The sequence below is a fragment of the Chroicocephalus ridibundus genome, chromosome 6 (genome assembly GCF_963924245.1).
Source record: "Chroicocephalus ridibundus chromosome 6, bChrRid1.1, whole genome shotgun sequence".
In the NCBI taxonomy this organism is placed as follows: Eukaryota; Metazoa; Chordata; class Aves; order Charadriiformes; family Laridae; genus Chroicocephalus; species Chroicocephalus ridibundus.
Genome location: NC_086289.1, coordinates 26,315,885 through 26,328,494, shown reverse-complemented (window position 1 = coordinate 26,328,494; position 12,610 = coordinate 26,315,885). Strand labels below are relative to the sequence as shown.

At 36.6% G+C, this 12,610-nt stretch overlaps 1 protein-coding gene across 36 annotated transcripts in view; it reads left to right on the top strand.

Annotated features, from left to right (window-relative positions):
- Nucleotides 1–12,610, top strand: part of KCNMA1 (potassium calcium-activated channel subfamily M alpha 1) — a 508,587-nt gene that overhangs the window by 129,623 nt on the left and 366,354 nt on the right. For all 36 annotated transcript variants that reach the window (XM_063339500.1, XM_063339499.1, XM_063339492.1 and 33 more), the window contains one exon: nucleotides 11,276–11,440. In XM_063339500.1, the coding sequence (XP_063195570.1) occupies nucleotides 11,276–11,440 (165 nt within the window). The remainder of the gene's footprint in view (nucleotides 1–11,275; nucleotides 11,441–12,610) is intronic.

The window sequence follows — 12,610 nt, the reverse complement described above, 5'->3', positions numbered from 1 at the left end:
GCTAAACTAGTTTGTGAGGATAAAAGTCATGCTTTTAAGCTAAAAAATGAAGCTGGTCTTAGAGTTCATGCCTCTTTTTTTTCTGATTTCCATGAGCTGAATCTGAAACACAAACATATATTTATTTCTTAAATGCGTCATTTAGTTATATGTATCGCTTCAGTGTCTTGTTACCGAATAAACTAGAGTTGGATATTTGAAACATGTGAATAACTGATGTATGAATCGTTACTTGTTTGTTTTTGTTTTTTTTTTCTTTACCAGGGCTTAATTAAGCACTTTTTCTTTTAGGAAGTTGTAAAGGTACATTTTTTTTAACTTCATGTGATATTTGGATGGGATTGTCAATGAATCTCATTCACAGATAAATTACAGGGGGCACCTGCATCTTGGGCAGCTGTGTGAGTTAATCATGCAGCACTGTAAATGGAGAAAGACTAAAGCTTCAAGCTGATGAGTAGGTTCTGTAAAACACAGCTTGTGAATAGGATAGTGACAGCCTGCTTTGATGAGCTGTTTTATCTTTATGCTGCTGCAAACTCTTTTACCAGAATAATTTATATACAATTTAACAGAAAAAACTGGACTCCTAGGCTCTGTAATAAAGTTATCAGAGTATCACAAAATTGCAAGATGTAAACAAAGGGCAGGATTGATTTCCACCTCTTTTCAAGACTGAAATTTTCTGTAGTAGCATTAACTTTATTACTCATCATTGTCAACTTCTGCTCCCTTGAAGGTTAAGCAAATTAAAACTCAATACTCTGATGCTTTTAAAATTGGTGTCCTTTAGTTTCTTTCTTACTATTATTTAATTTTGGAAAAAGAGCTAAAAGCGTAAATTGACCTGTCCTCTCACCTCTGTTCATTATCTTTCCTGATCAGTGGACAATAACTGCTTGCAGTTTCATGCATAATTTATAGACAGAGTGAGTGTTCAGAGGTAACATGTTTTTGTGACATATGCAATGTTTGCTGGTTTGATAAATCTTGAAGACAAAAACTGCAGACTCATGAGACAGAACAATGTCTGCCTTTAAGCACCTCACCTGCCCTCTGCTACTAATGCAGCTCTGCCAGGGCTACTTCTAATAATTCAGGCCTCTGAGCAACTTCAAAGAGTTGTTCTCATTTAGAAAATGACCTGTCAGAGTAGGAGCTTCATCTACAAGTTTTGGTACAGACAGATTCAGTCCTGCCATGAGCAAGAAGACTTAGCTGTAATTCTTTATGTTATGAGAGCCAAGAATGGACACCATATATCTTTATTTTCCAGTGGTCCAACTTCTGACTGCTTACAAAGGCTCTGTTCAATGTCATGGTCATGCATCAATTCCTAGCAGTGCATCACCGGTACACTCACAAAGGAGAAGATGATCTCCATGCCAGTTAACATTATTCATTGTTTAAAGTGATGAGGTTAAGAAAGTCAAATAAAATTCCCTGGGCTTGTTCTCATTCTACATGGCATAAATAAAAATTAATGGTATGCAAGTCAAACAAAAATTTAGCTTTCCTCCCTTCTCTGCCTTAAATTTCAGACAGTATCTATGAATTTGCAGGAACTGTGTATGTTTCTTTGCATCATAAATGTACCAGCTGCTGTATTTGTAGTCTACAAGTACTGACTTTGGATAATTTGGATGATGATATTTCATGTCTGGGAAGTTAACGGAAGTAATGTATGTTACCTAAAATAAATTTATCTATAAAGATTTTTTGTTCTTTTAGGTTTAAAAGCTTTTGTCAACTTAATCATTTATGCGAGGCAGTCATGAGATTCAGATTAAAAGAAATTGTTTCCATAGCAGTGGGTAATGTATCAGGTCACAACTACTTGATTAAATAATAGCACTTGTACATTCCTTGCGATGTGAAATAACTGGTCCTTTGGGGAAAACGTTTAGTTTAATAGAATTATTTCAAAGTAATCATTAAAATTGTCACTTTAGAACTAAATCTGCATTTTCAATATTTTTGAAGATTCTAGCTGTGTATCTTTCCTTCAGATTCCTGCACTTTTGTGTGCTCTCTCACTCCTATAACGTTCTTCCAGTCTGAAAGCTGCATTACACCCTGTAGTCTCTGAGATGAGAAGTGTTGTGGGCCATTAAATATTTTTATTTACTTATTGGCTGACCTTCTGCTCTTCCAATATTTGTGCTGCCCACTGGAACTTAATTTCCTATGTCAGAAAAGGCTTTAATATGGCTTTATATCCTACAGAAAGCTGCCTTTAATTCATTGGGCTTTCCTTTACAATTTTAATCCAATAAGCATAAATATTATATACTACCCCTGAATCAAAAAAAGGACTGAGAGATGACTGGTTTGTCCAGTTTGGCAGATAATAGAATGGTTCTCTGGCATTCTTCAAATCATCATTGATCCATGTGTTTTATGATATTACCAAGTATTTATATTTGTGAGTCAGTTATTTTTGTCCTACTGCCTCCCTCATTCAACTTTCATCCTGTTACCTCTAAAACCCTTTGAAAAATCATCAATCTCTTTGTAAAAATGTAAACATAAATAAATTCTGTTTGACAGGCTCAGCACTGAGGAAGGTTGCTATAATCCCAGACAATACAAATAATTTGCTATTTCACGTAAAATAGAAACCACAGATCCATTTCTTCCATGTGAAACTGTTTGATTTGAATCAAATGAAGACCTAAAATTCCTATCACCAATTTTCTAGGGAGTTCTGTTGTTCAAGGAAGCAAGTAGTTGTATATCTTTTAGTGAAATAAACCTTCTACTATTGGAACCTTTTAATGACCTACCTTAATATTGAATTTTCCTGGCAGAGAATAGTTTTTTCAGCAATTTTCTTATTTCAGCTTTTACCACATTATTTTGTAAAAGATACTCTCGTAATTTAGATCATATAAATAGTAAAAGATTTACTAGTAATTCTTGTCTTAAAGGAGGGCAAAATCAAATGTGTTATTTTTCAATGTATTTTTCATCCTTTCACAGTAGTAAAAAAAGTGCCAAGAAATGGTGATTGAAGAACTTGGAGTTGGTTATTGCTTAACGTGAACAACAACAACAAAATTATAAGCAATCAGCTAAAGTACTTCCTGTAATCAAGATAAACAAGTTAGGTAATTTCCCCACTGTTTATTACTTTTTTTTCCTCATTTTTACAACCCTTTTCTCACATTCATGAAGTACTTTGAGACTTTTGGATTGCAATGAATCATATAGTGTCACAAACATGAGTAAAGTCTGAAGACAGTAAGTGAAATGTGGTTTTCATTGCTTATAGTAAGGTGGTTTTTTAAGTTGTTGATATTTAAAATGTTTTATCTATGGCAAAGAAATTTCTCCTGGATTAATCAGTCAATAGGGTGTAGGTAATTTGACAGTGTTCATTTCATGGTAATATCTGTACCAATTTTCTTTTCAGTTGTATACCTTCTTTGGTTTGCCTGCTATTAGGTGGGAGGAAACAAAATGGTAGAAAAATGCATGTACCTTTCTACCCTTCTCTATGCTTTTCCGTTAAGGATCTCCTCCCTTTCTGTGGTTTTGATACTGCTTCATATATTTTTACAAGTTTAGTTTCCATCGTATTTAAGGTTAGAGATCTGGTGTGGCTACTCTAAAGTTCTTTTTAAAATACATTTTGAAAGAATGGTCTCAGTATAGTCAGAATAGTGCTTGATGTTATGAACACAGAACAGACAGTTAAAGACTAATATTCTGTCTTGCATAGTAATTGTCTAATCTGCCTAAGGTACCTATTTCTACAGTATGTAGGGACCAAAGAATAATGATCTGTCTCCTTTGTTTTAAACTTAGTGTCCCCACCAACAAAGTGAAGTGCTTGTTTTGCCTTTTGTACGCTACTTTATAATTGAAGAGGGGGTTTAGGAAATATTTTAATGCAACAATAATTTGATCTTCATAAAGGAAATGAATAAGAAATACTCTGTTAGCTATAGAAAAGGAAAATAAATTCATGGATATGTGTTAGATGTTAGTTTGAAAATTTGTGAAATATTTTTAGTGAATACTCCTAACCTGTACATCACTGACTTTGCTGCTTTTATTTATTTATTTGTGTATTGCAGGTAGTAATTTAACTTGTTATGCAGCTTTATGACAAGTTCACTAGTTATTTATTTCTACAAGCGTGCTCTGTTATACAATCAGAAGTAAAAAAGGAAAACTTCTGGTTTTATTTTTACGAATAAATATGAATGAAAATATTCACACAAACTTCTGAAATTATAGTCAAAGCTTATGGAACATTGCCATAAACCATCGCTAGCTTGAACCAAGAATTACAAGCTTTTTAAAAACACCCTGTTTGTCCATTTGAATGCATGAAAGTTTGTAATGACTTTGTTTTCACCACAGACTTTTAGTTGTGAGAATCATACTCTCCTGTCAATCTCATTGTGTGATTTTTTTTTTTTTTTTTAAATTGTTATTAGATGGTCATATTGTGCAATCCTTATGTATTCCTCCTCTGTTTACTCTTCCATAACTTAGTGGGCACACTAAGTTCCACATAAGTGGGCAGTGGTTTTATCATCTAGTTTTACTTTCCTGGTATCATTATTAAGACTACGCCTTTTCATTCCACTATAGTGCCTGGAGTTCTTCATTGCTTCCCTTTTACACTTCCGTCTTATGTTTAACTGCCTTCTATAACTAGTCTAACAATCTTTAGTAGTATGTTTTTAGTGTCTCTTACTGTATGATTCCCTACACTGTCCTGCATCATTTGCCATTTGTGTAATACCAAAACACTTAAAATCATGAATATATTTATCTTGATAAGATCCCCATGCAACAGAAACTGCCATTACTCTTGGTCTATAGCTGTGGGGTGAAGACATGAAGAGACTAGATAAAGTGGCTGAGGACTTAAAAAATTTGGTGGAGAACAGGGACTTCAGCATGTGTCCCAATTCATAGGCTAAGGAAATCACTCAGCCAGCTTCCCAGCTATTCAGAAATACTGTTGTGCATCAGTGGAGGTGTTACATCATAACACCCCCATTAACGTGTAGAAATTTTTAAACTTTGAACTGAATCTTTTTTGTATTTTCTCCAGATTTGTGATAACGTAGGTGTCTACTGTTTCGTATTCTTAATTGAGAACCATACCGAGGAACCCTTCATTTGACAGACTGTTATGCTGTTTGTGGGACCATGGCTGGGACACTGTTTTACTAATCAAGTTTCCCTTGCCTCTCAGGCCAAGGTTGTAGAATTAATTCCTCTACTGCAATAATTTTTGCCAGTCAGAACAATGACATGAAAGTGGGATTTTATACAAGAAACCCATCCTGGAAATATGAAGGGCACAGAAAAGAAATCTGTGAGGATTACTGGAGGTATGCACAAATGCAACAGAGAAGCTGGTCACTTGAAAAAGAAAAAATGTATTTGGTCTTGCAACCTAGACTTTTCAGACTGAAGGTTGGTTTTCTTTGGGTTTTTTTTTGTCAGCACAGAGAAGTAAGGTTCTGGTTGTAAGTAAGGACTGGCAAGGAGCTTCTCAGAATTTCTGCAGGAATGCAGAAAACAAAATGAATAGTTGTCTCACAGGAGTTTACCATCTCAGTCATCTCAGTCTTAAAATGCTAAGAAAAGTTTTGGAATCTATTTTGGACTTAATTTTTCTTAACCTGCCAAATTTGCAAACACCAAATTACATAGCTTGTGAATATTTTATGAGAGAAAAATGCTTGGCTGTCTCATCAGCCATGTTTTCCACAGATCATTCTGTTTCCTTTTATTCAGTGAAAGGAATAATGTTTTTCTAGGTATCAATAATTAATCCTTTGAAACTAGCCAAACCATAGCTACAGTATGATAACTGACGTCAATGTAACCTAATATTGACTAACAACTTAATATTCAAAGAAATGCTGTGGATAGTCCAATTTATAGGGAGTATCTCTTAGTTCACATTTAGCTACTTCAGCTTTGCTTTCTGTTTCTTACAAGATTGACTCTATTCAAAGAGATTTGTAGGTCTCCATACAGCTATTTATTTCTTACATTCCCATCTGCTTTGTTTATTAATGTTCCAGTGAAATCCTGTGTTTGCTAAACTGCAGTGGAACAGGTGAACTGCTTCAGGTTTTTTGGTTTGCTTGTTGTTAGCACTTGATGAACCGGTACTTAGTACTATTAAGATGAAGGCTACAGGTGGTAACAATATCTGATGGAGAACATCTGCCATCGCAATGTATTCAGTAGGAACCTGATGTCTTGACATACACAGTACATTACCCAGCTGCTGAGAATGCAGCATAATATTATGGTTTTATATAAATTTAACACCCTTGTTCAGAGTTATCAAAATGGTGTGAGTATATATCTAAGGGCATGTAAATGAATTACTGATAGAAGTCTAATAATTTTAAATTCAGTGTTTTAGAGGTCTGCCTAACAGCAAGGAGAAATAGCTTTATATGCAAAGTTATTCCTCTTCATATAGCATCTGTTGGTGACTTTGGGGAAACAGATGAATGAATAGGAAAGGAACTTAAAAACAGATTTCCAAAGTATAAGAGTGGCCAGTATGACAGTGTTGTTGATCTGATATAAAATACTTCTTAAAATGCAGGCTCTAGGAATGCAATGCTGTTAATTGAGGGGCAGTTAATAGAGAAAAAATTGCAAGTTGCTGGCATCATTATCTAAAGCAGCCCTTCCCTAATTTCTCCAAACTATATTTTACTACTGCGTACTTCAAACCAGGTGCAACTGCCCCTCTGGCAGGCCCTTTCTCATCTCATGTTCTCTAGGATGGAATTCCCAGGCCAGTAACACCAATGGGCTTCCTCCATTGGTGTTACTGTTTTTAAACATCTGCTAAATGGAGCATACTGCTTCCTCTTGAGTGATGTGGGCATGACTCAATGCCCTGTATTCTCATTACAGTTGATAATTCATGATTTTTGTGTGCTATTCATACTACTTAAATGTTAGACCAGAAGGCATATCAGAATTCCTTTTCTTTGTTTCACCAGACTTTAACCCGGTTTGTTTTCCTCACATTACCTACCTGTTTCCCATGTTTTCTAACATAACCTTAATGAGAGACCAAGTTTTTTTCAGTACCAGTAATTCAGAGAGTTCCTAACAGGTTGTCTTTATAGTGCCCAGGTTCTTTAGGGCTTCTAAAAATGCAGATTATTATCAGATGATGGTTTTAAGTTGTTAATCATTTTCTGATTTTATTTTGTGCAGCCCTGTGTTGAATTGGAGTGTCTGTGCATTAGTTCTGTGTTTGTACAGATATTTCAGAGAGGTAAAGTGAAGCAGGCAGGACTACATTTCCAAAAATGAAAACTGGTTTTGAGTGTCTTTTTTCCCTTTTTGAAATCTGATTGCTTAAGTGCTACGTTTAAGCATCCCAGCACTAAATCAGTATTTATTGTTGAAAATATAAGACAAAGCATTTGAAGTTTCTGGTCCAGGTCTGTGTAAAACCATTGATAGAGCAGTGAGTCCTAATTCCTGTATACCCCTTCTCATCATGCGTTCTCTTCCATTTTCATCGAGTTTAGGAAATACATATTCCACAAAATATGCTGCTTCTCACTTAACCTACCTGAATGTTGCAGTCATCAAGTAATTAAAATAACAAACACTTTGTGAAACAACAGGTAAACAGAGTGGATAAACAGGGTATTATCTTACTTGTAGCTACTGAGCCTGTAAATAATTAAACAATTATCATCACTGTCAGATTATTTTTTAAGCACCTTTTTCAGGTTGTGGTGTTGTTTACTCAGTGCTTCGAAGTGAAGAAATAGCAATGGAACAGTTAATACAGTTAACAACAGGACTGATTGGTACACAGTGTAAATGAAAGCAGCCTTTAAATCTCCCTTAGTGATCTCTCCACAATCGCGTAATGACTTGGGAATAAACTTTTCTTAATACTTAACTGCCGATTAAGTAAGCTAAGAAGCTAGCCATGTAAATGAAAAATATGAAATATCCCAACTGAATAAAAATATTACATAACAGCATCTAATCTGCATATTAATTGTAGCTACAGTAATGGCAAGAGTTAAGTTTGGTATGTAGCTGATCACAAGACTGCGCTCCAAATGGTACTTGGCAGGGCATGATTGTTTTACTTATGTTTTAATTAAGAAATAATATGGGTGGGAGTTTTTAATAGAGGTGAAATGAGTGGTGTAACTGCAGAAATGCAGCCATTCAAGTGTATTACAGATTTTAGTACCTTTGGAGAATCAAATACTGAATAGTCTGTCACATCTTGCTGCTCTATTCTGTTGGCAACCAAAAGTCAATACAACAAAAAGGACTGTAGGGTATTAGGACCTCTTGAAAAATATAAAAACTACCTTTCTCCTTCAATGAAGTAAATTGTCTACTATTTTATTGAGTGTTAGGAAATTTTATTTTTATAATCTTATGAATAATCACGTCTTTAAAATTCAGTTTGATATAGTGACAAAAAGGTTGGGGGTAAGGAAGGAGTGTGTAAACAGTAACAGAATGTTCCAACCTTAATATTTTCAAGTTCACTACCATAAAATCGACTTTTACATTCAGGTCTTTTTGTTTAATGGTCTGTAGTTCTGGAACTAGCTATACCAAAATCCATAATTATGAATGTTTTTAGCAAGATTTGCATCCCTGAGATTTTAAATAGAGGTGCTGGGTGGAAAAATCAAGAAAGTCTGTGGTTTCATCCTGGCTCTGCTGGTGACTTCTTTGGTGGTTGAGTTAGGCAATTAATCGCTGCCTCAGTTTCTTATCTGAGAGGAAGAGATAATAACAGCTCCTTTACTCTGAAAACTACATTAATACTTTTGTTCAGTATAAACTTCTACAAAGTGTAAAATCCCAGAGGAGGACCATGCGGTAAAATCTGTTGTGTAGAGTTTGCAATCAAAAGACAATCTCTAACAGTTACAAAAGGCAGAGAAAATAGCACATGTAATTTTTAATAAGCCAGTAGCTGTCAGGGGGGGTGGTGGATGCCCAGGCCTGGCAGCCAGGGCCTTGTCCCACTGCCCCAGCCAGGGAGTGGGGTCGGCCGGGGGCAGCCCCAGGAACCTCCTTGGGGCCGGGCCAGGCTGGGGCTGGCCTGGGGCGTCAGCCTGTGGGTGAGGGTAAGGATCAGGCCTGGGGAGGGGAACTGGGGTCAAGAACAGCTGTGGGTTGGCTGGGCTGGCGTGGCCCAGCTCAGCAGGGCCCACGGCTGGGTAGGACAGGGCTGTGGGGAGCTGGTGGCCCTGGGATGGCCTCCTGGGCCACAGGCAGGATGGGGGGAGAGCGGTTAGGGCCAGCAAGGCCTGTGAGTGCCCCCAGGGCCTTGGAGGTGTGTCTACGTTGCTTAAACCTCAATTCTCAGTTTTATTACAATGTCTGGTATATACAGCCACGCCATAACAAAATAATAATAAAAAATAAATATGAAGCTAGGTTTCTCTTTCCTGGTTTATAATCAAAATAGCAAGTGGTGGTCAAAGCGTATCTTTGGGACTGATCTGTGTGGCTTGGTGATGGTATGGGTCACACATTGTCCCCAGCCAAGCGTTAGTCTCCTGGAAAGGGCCTGGGCCATGCCCTACGTCGCCGTCCCGAGCAGTGAGCTCGCTCCTCTGGGTTGCGCTCTGCACACGTGCGATGCCCTGTATGTCTCTCAACGCTGAGTGAAAACATCTGATTCACTGTATACAAATTTGTCCAGTAATGAGGTTATGCAAATACAAAGTAGCTTTTATCTCCTTTCTGGTTATTTGCTTAGGAAGTACTTGAATTACTGTTGTAACTGAATAATTTGTTATTATCAATATAGCCATATCATGCACTGTGCTGTAATTGCTAGTGAGAAGATAGAGCCCTTGTTGCAGGAGGGAGACTGACAGAGAAGAATCTGATTAGCTAATTAGGTTGCAAAACTGAGATTTCCTAAAAACAACTGTTGGTCTCCATATTACATTTTTAGTATTGCTGTACTGTTGTTTGCTGACAGATTCAGTGCAACTGTTTTATTAGTTCAGTACTCTCTCAGGAAGTGCCCTTACCTTTATGTCCAGCTGTGTCCTCAAGGCCATCTCACAGCTATGTGTTTTCACCATGATAGTGTAGTATTCCTACTGTAGTAACTATCACTGAACCAGCGTCAAACATCTTTGCTTGTATAACAGATATCCCAAAGGGGATTAATGACAATTGATTTCCTGCTTAGTGGCCTATAGGCAAGTCATCTATAAACAAGATCTTTCAAACTGTTGGTCTGTGTAGAGCACTTGAAGCACTAATGTAGATCTGTGTGAGCAGTTCAAGTGCTCAGTACTTGCTTCAGCGCTGAATTTTGCTGCCTCCCTTATGCCTTTTTAGCTTAACTTGTCAAGTATTCAGGAAGTTATTAGTATTATGCTGTCACCAAAGGCATGCTCATGGCACAGTCTGATACTTTGCATATTATATGTTTTAAACACTGTACAATCTAGGCTGGCTTTTCCTATCATTTCCCTTGATTTTTTGTGCAGCGTCCGTGACTGTAGCACATAGCAGGCAGTTACAGAGCACAACATCCTTGCTGCAGCAGCCGTGAGAGACTGATATGAATTCCAGTGCATGTGACTCATCAGTCAGCTTAGTACAGCTGAGGCTTCACTTTAAATTCTAGCTCTCTGTTCTACAAGAGCCACTTACCAATGGAAGAATTCCTGTAATATATTAAACACTTTTATTGGAACACCAGGTTCACTGATAGCATGGCAGCTCCCTGCAGATTCTCTATGGTGTATTTTGTTCCCCTCACGCTTGATAATTATTGTCTTGTTGCATCATGCTTCTCAGTGAAGGTTTACTCGGATAATTAATTCTAGTGATAGTAAATTAAAATCATAGATAAATTACATTCACACCTAGTACACATTGTTTTGAACTAATACATCAAAAGGTCCTTCAGTGTATGTCTGACAAACTCATTTGCATGTAGCTCTATAATTGCATACGTAGCTCTTGGCAATTATGCTGCTTATAGGGAAAGAACATATAGCATATTTGATGTCAAATATGTGTTTTTAAGATTTAATATTAGTGAAAGTATTATTATTTAGTTGCTAGTCTGGTAACTCAAAGAATATTTCTAAAGAGATATGATCAAGTAGATGCTTAATATCACCCAGCAGGAATCCAGGAAGACAGATTTTCTTCTTTTCATAGCATTTCTTAGCCACAACTATACATTGACTGTCACTGTCAAATTGCTAAGCATTAGCTAACCCAAATACTTATTTTTCAGGAAGCCCAGAAGATCAATGGTGGTGGAGATACACAGGCAGATGGGGCCTGCAAGCCAACAGATGAAAAAGAGGAGAATGTGGCAGCAGAAGTGGGATGGATGACCTCTGTGAAGGACTGGGCAGGAGTCATGATATCTGCCCAGACATTAACTGGCAGAGTACTTGTAAGTTTTCCATGATTTTCTATATTCTTCTTTTAAAGAACATTTTTTTTAACAAACACTGTGTCCTAGCATTAGTGGAGGCACCAGCACTGAGACAATCTCAATTTTCTCTTTCGGAGCTTAAATAGCAGACTAATTCCTACTGCAAGAAAGAAGCAGAGACAGCAAGTAAGAAAAACGGACTTCTAGCTTATTTCAGTATTCTGGCACCATGATTTTGAACCGTGCCACAAACACTGAGTTTAGTAATTTCATATTATGTGGTAAAGCTATAGGCCTATTTTGTCTGGAAGTAAAGTTGTGCTAGCAAAAATGGAAGCCAACTTGCAAAATAAGCAGAGTGTTACAAATGTAGATAGCAGTCAGAACTGTGAAGCAAAGACAAGTTTGAATTGGCCATGCAATGGGATTTGTGATACTTTCAATAGACTAGTAATGATTTTATGTTCTCTTGATCTTTATTAATTTAAGAAGTTCTTCAAAGGTATTAACAGTTACTTATCAAATAGAGCCCCAAGTCAGATACTGATAATATGTGGTTTAAAGTTCCATTGAGAAAACTTTATAGTTTTCATTTTATTTGAATATAATTATTTTATATCCTTGTCAAATTATACTTAATTTCCAAGAGTTTTCTGTGCTGTTTGTGGAACCAAAACCGGAGTCTGTCACCATATCTTTGACATGTTTGGTGTAGCTTTTATTTCTTCCCCAGTAACCTTACAAAACAACTTCCTAATTTTTTATCAAATCAGCTTCTCCAGGTGCTTTGTGAGTGTTGGAACAAATATTTGTATAGGCGGCTCCTGTAATTACCTCTTTAATATTTAAACTTCATGGCTACCCACAGGTGAAGAAAATAAAGGCCAACAGTGTGGAAAATACATGACAAAATTTATTTTTAAAGGTCACAGCTTCACATCCATGCAGTTGTAGTAGAAAATTGGACATTTACATCAACACAGGATCATTTGCCCAATTCTGTTGTGAAATAAAACATTTCTGTTTAGACAATAGATGCAAATTAGTAGTCAACCTTTAAAATACAGACTAGAAGGCCTTCTTTGTAGCTTTAGAAGTACTCAAAAACTTAAGAATTTTTTTTTTGGTTTGAAATTTTTTTTGGAAAAAAGATTTTCCAAATCGTGCCTTTCAGTACATCTACTGGAA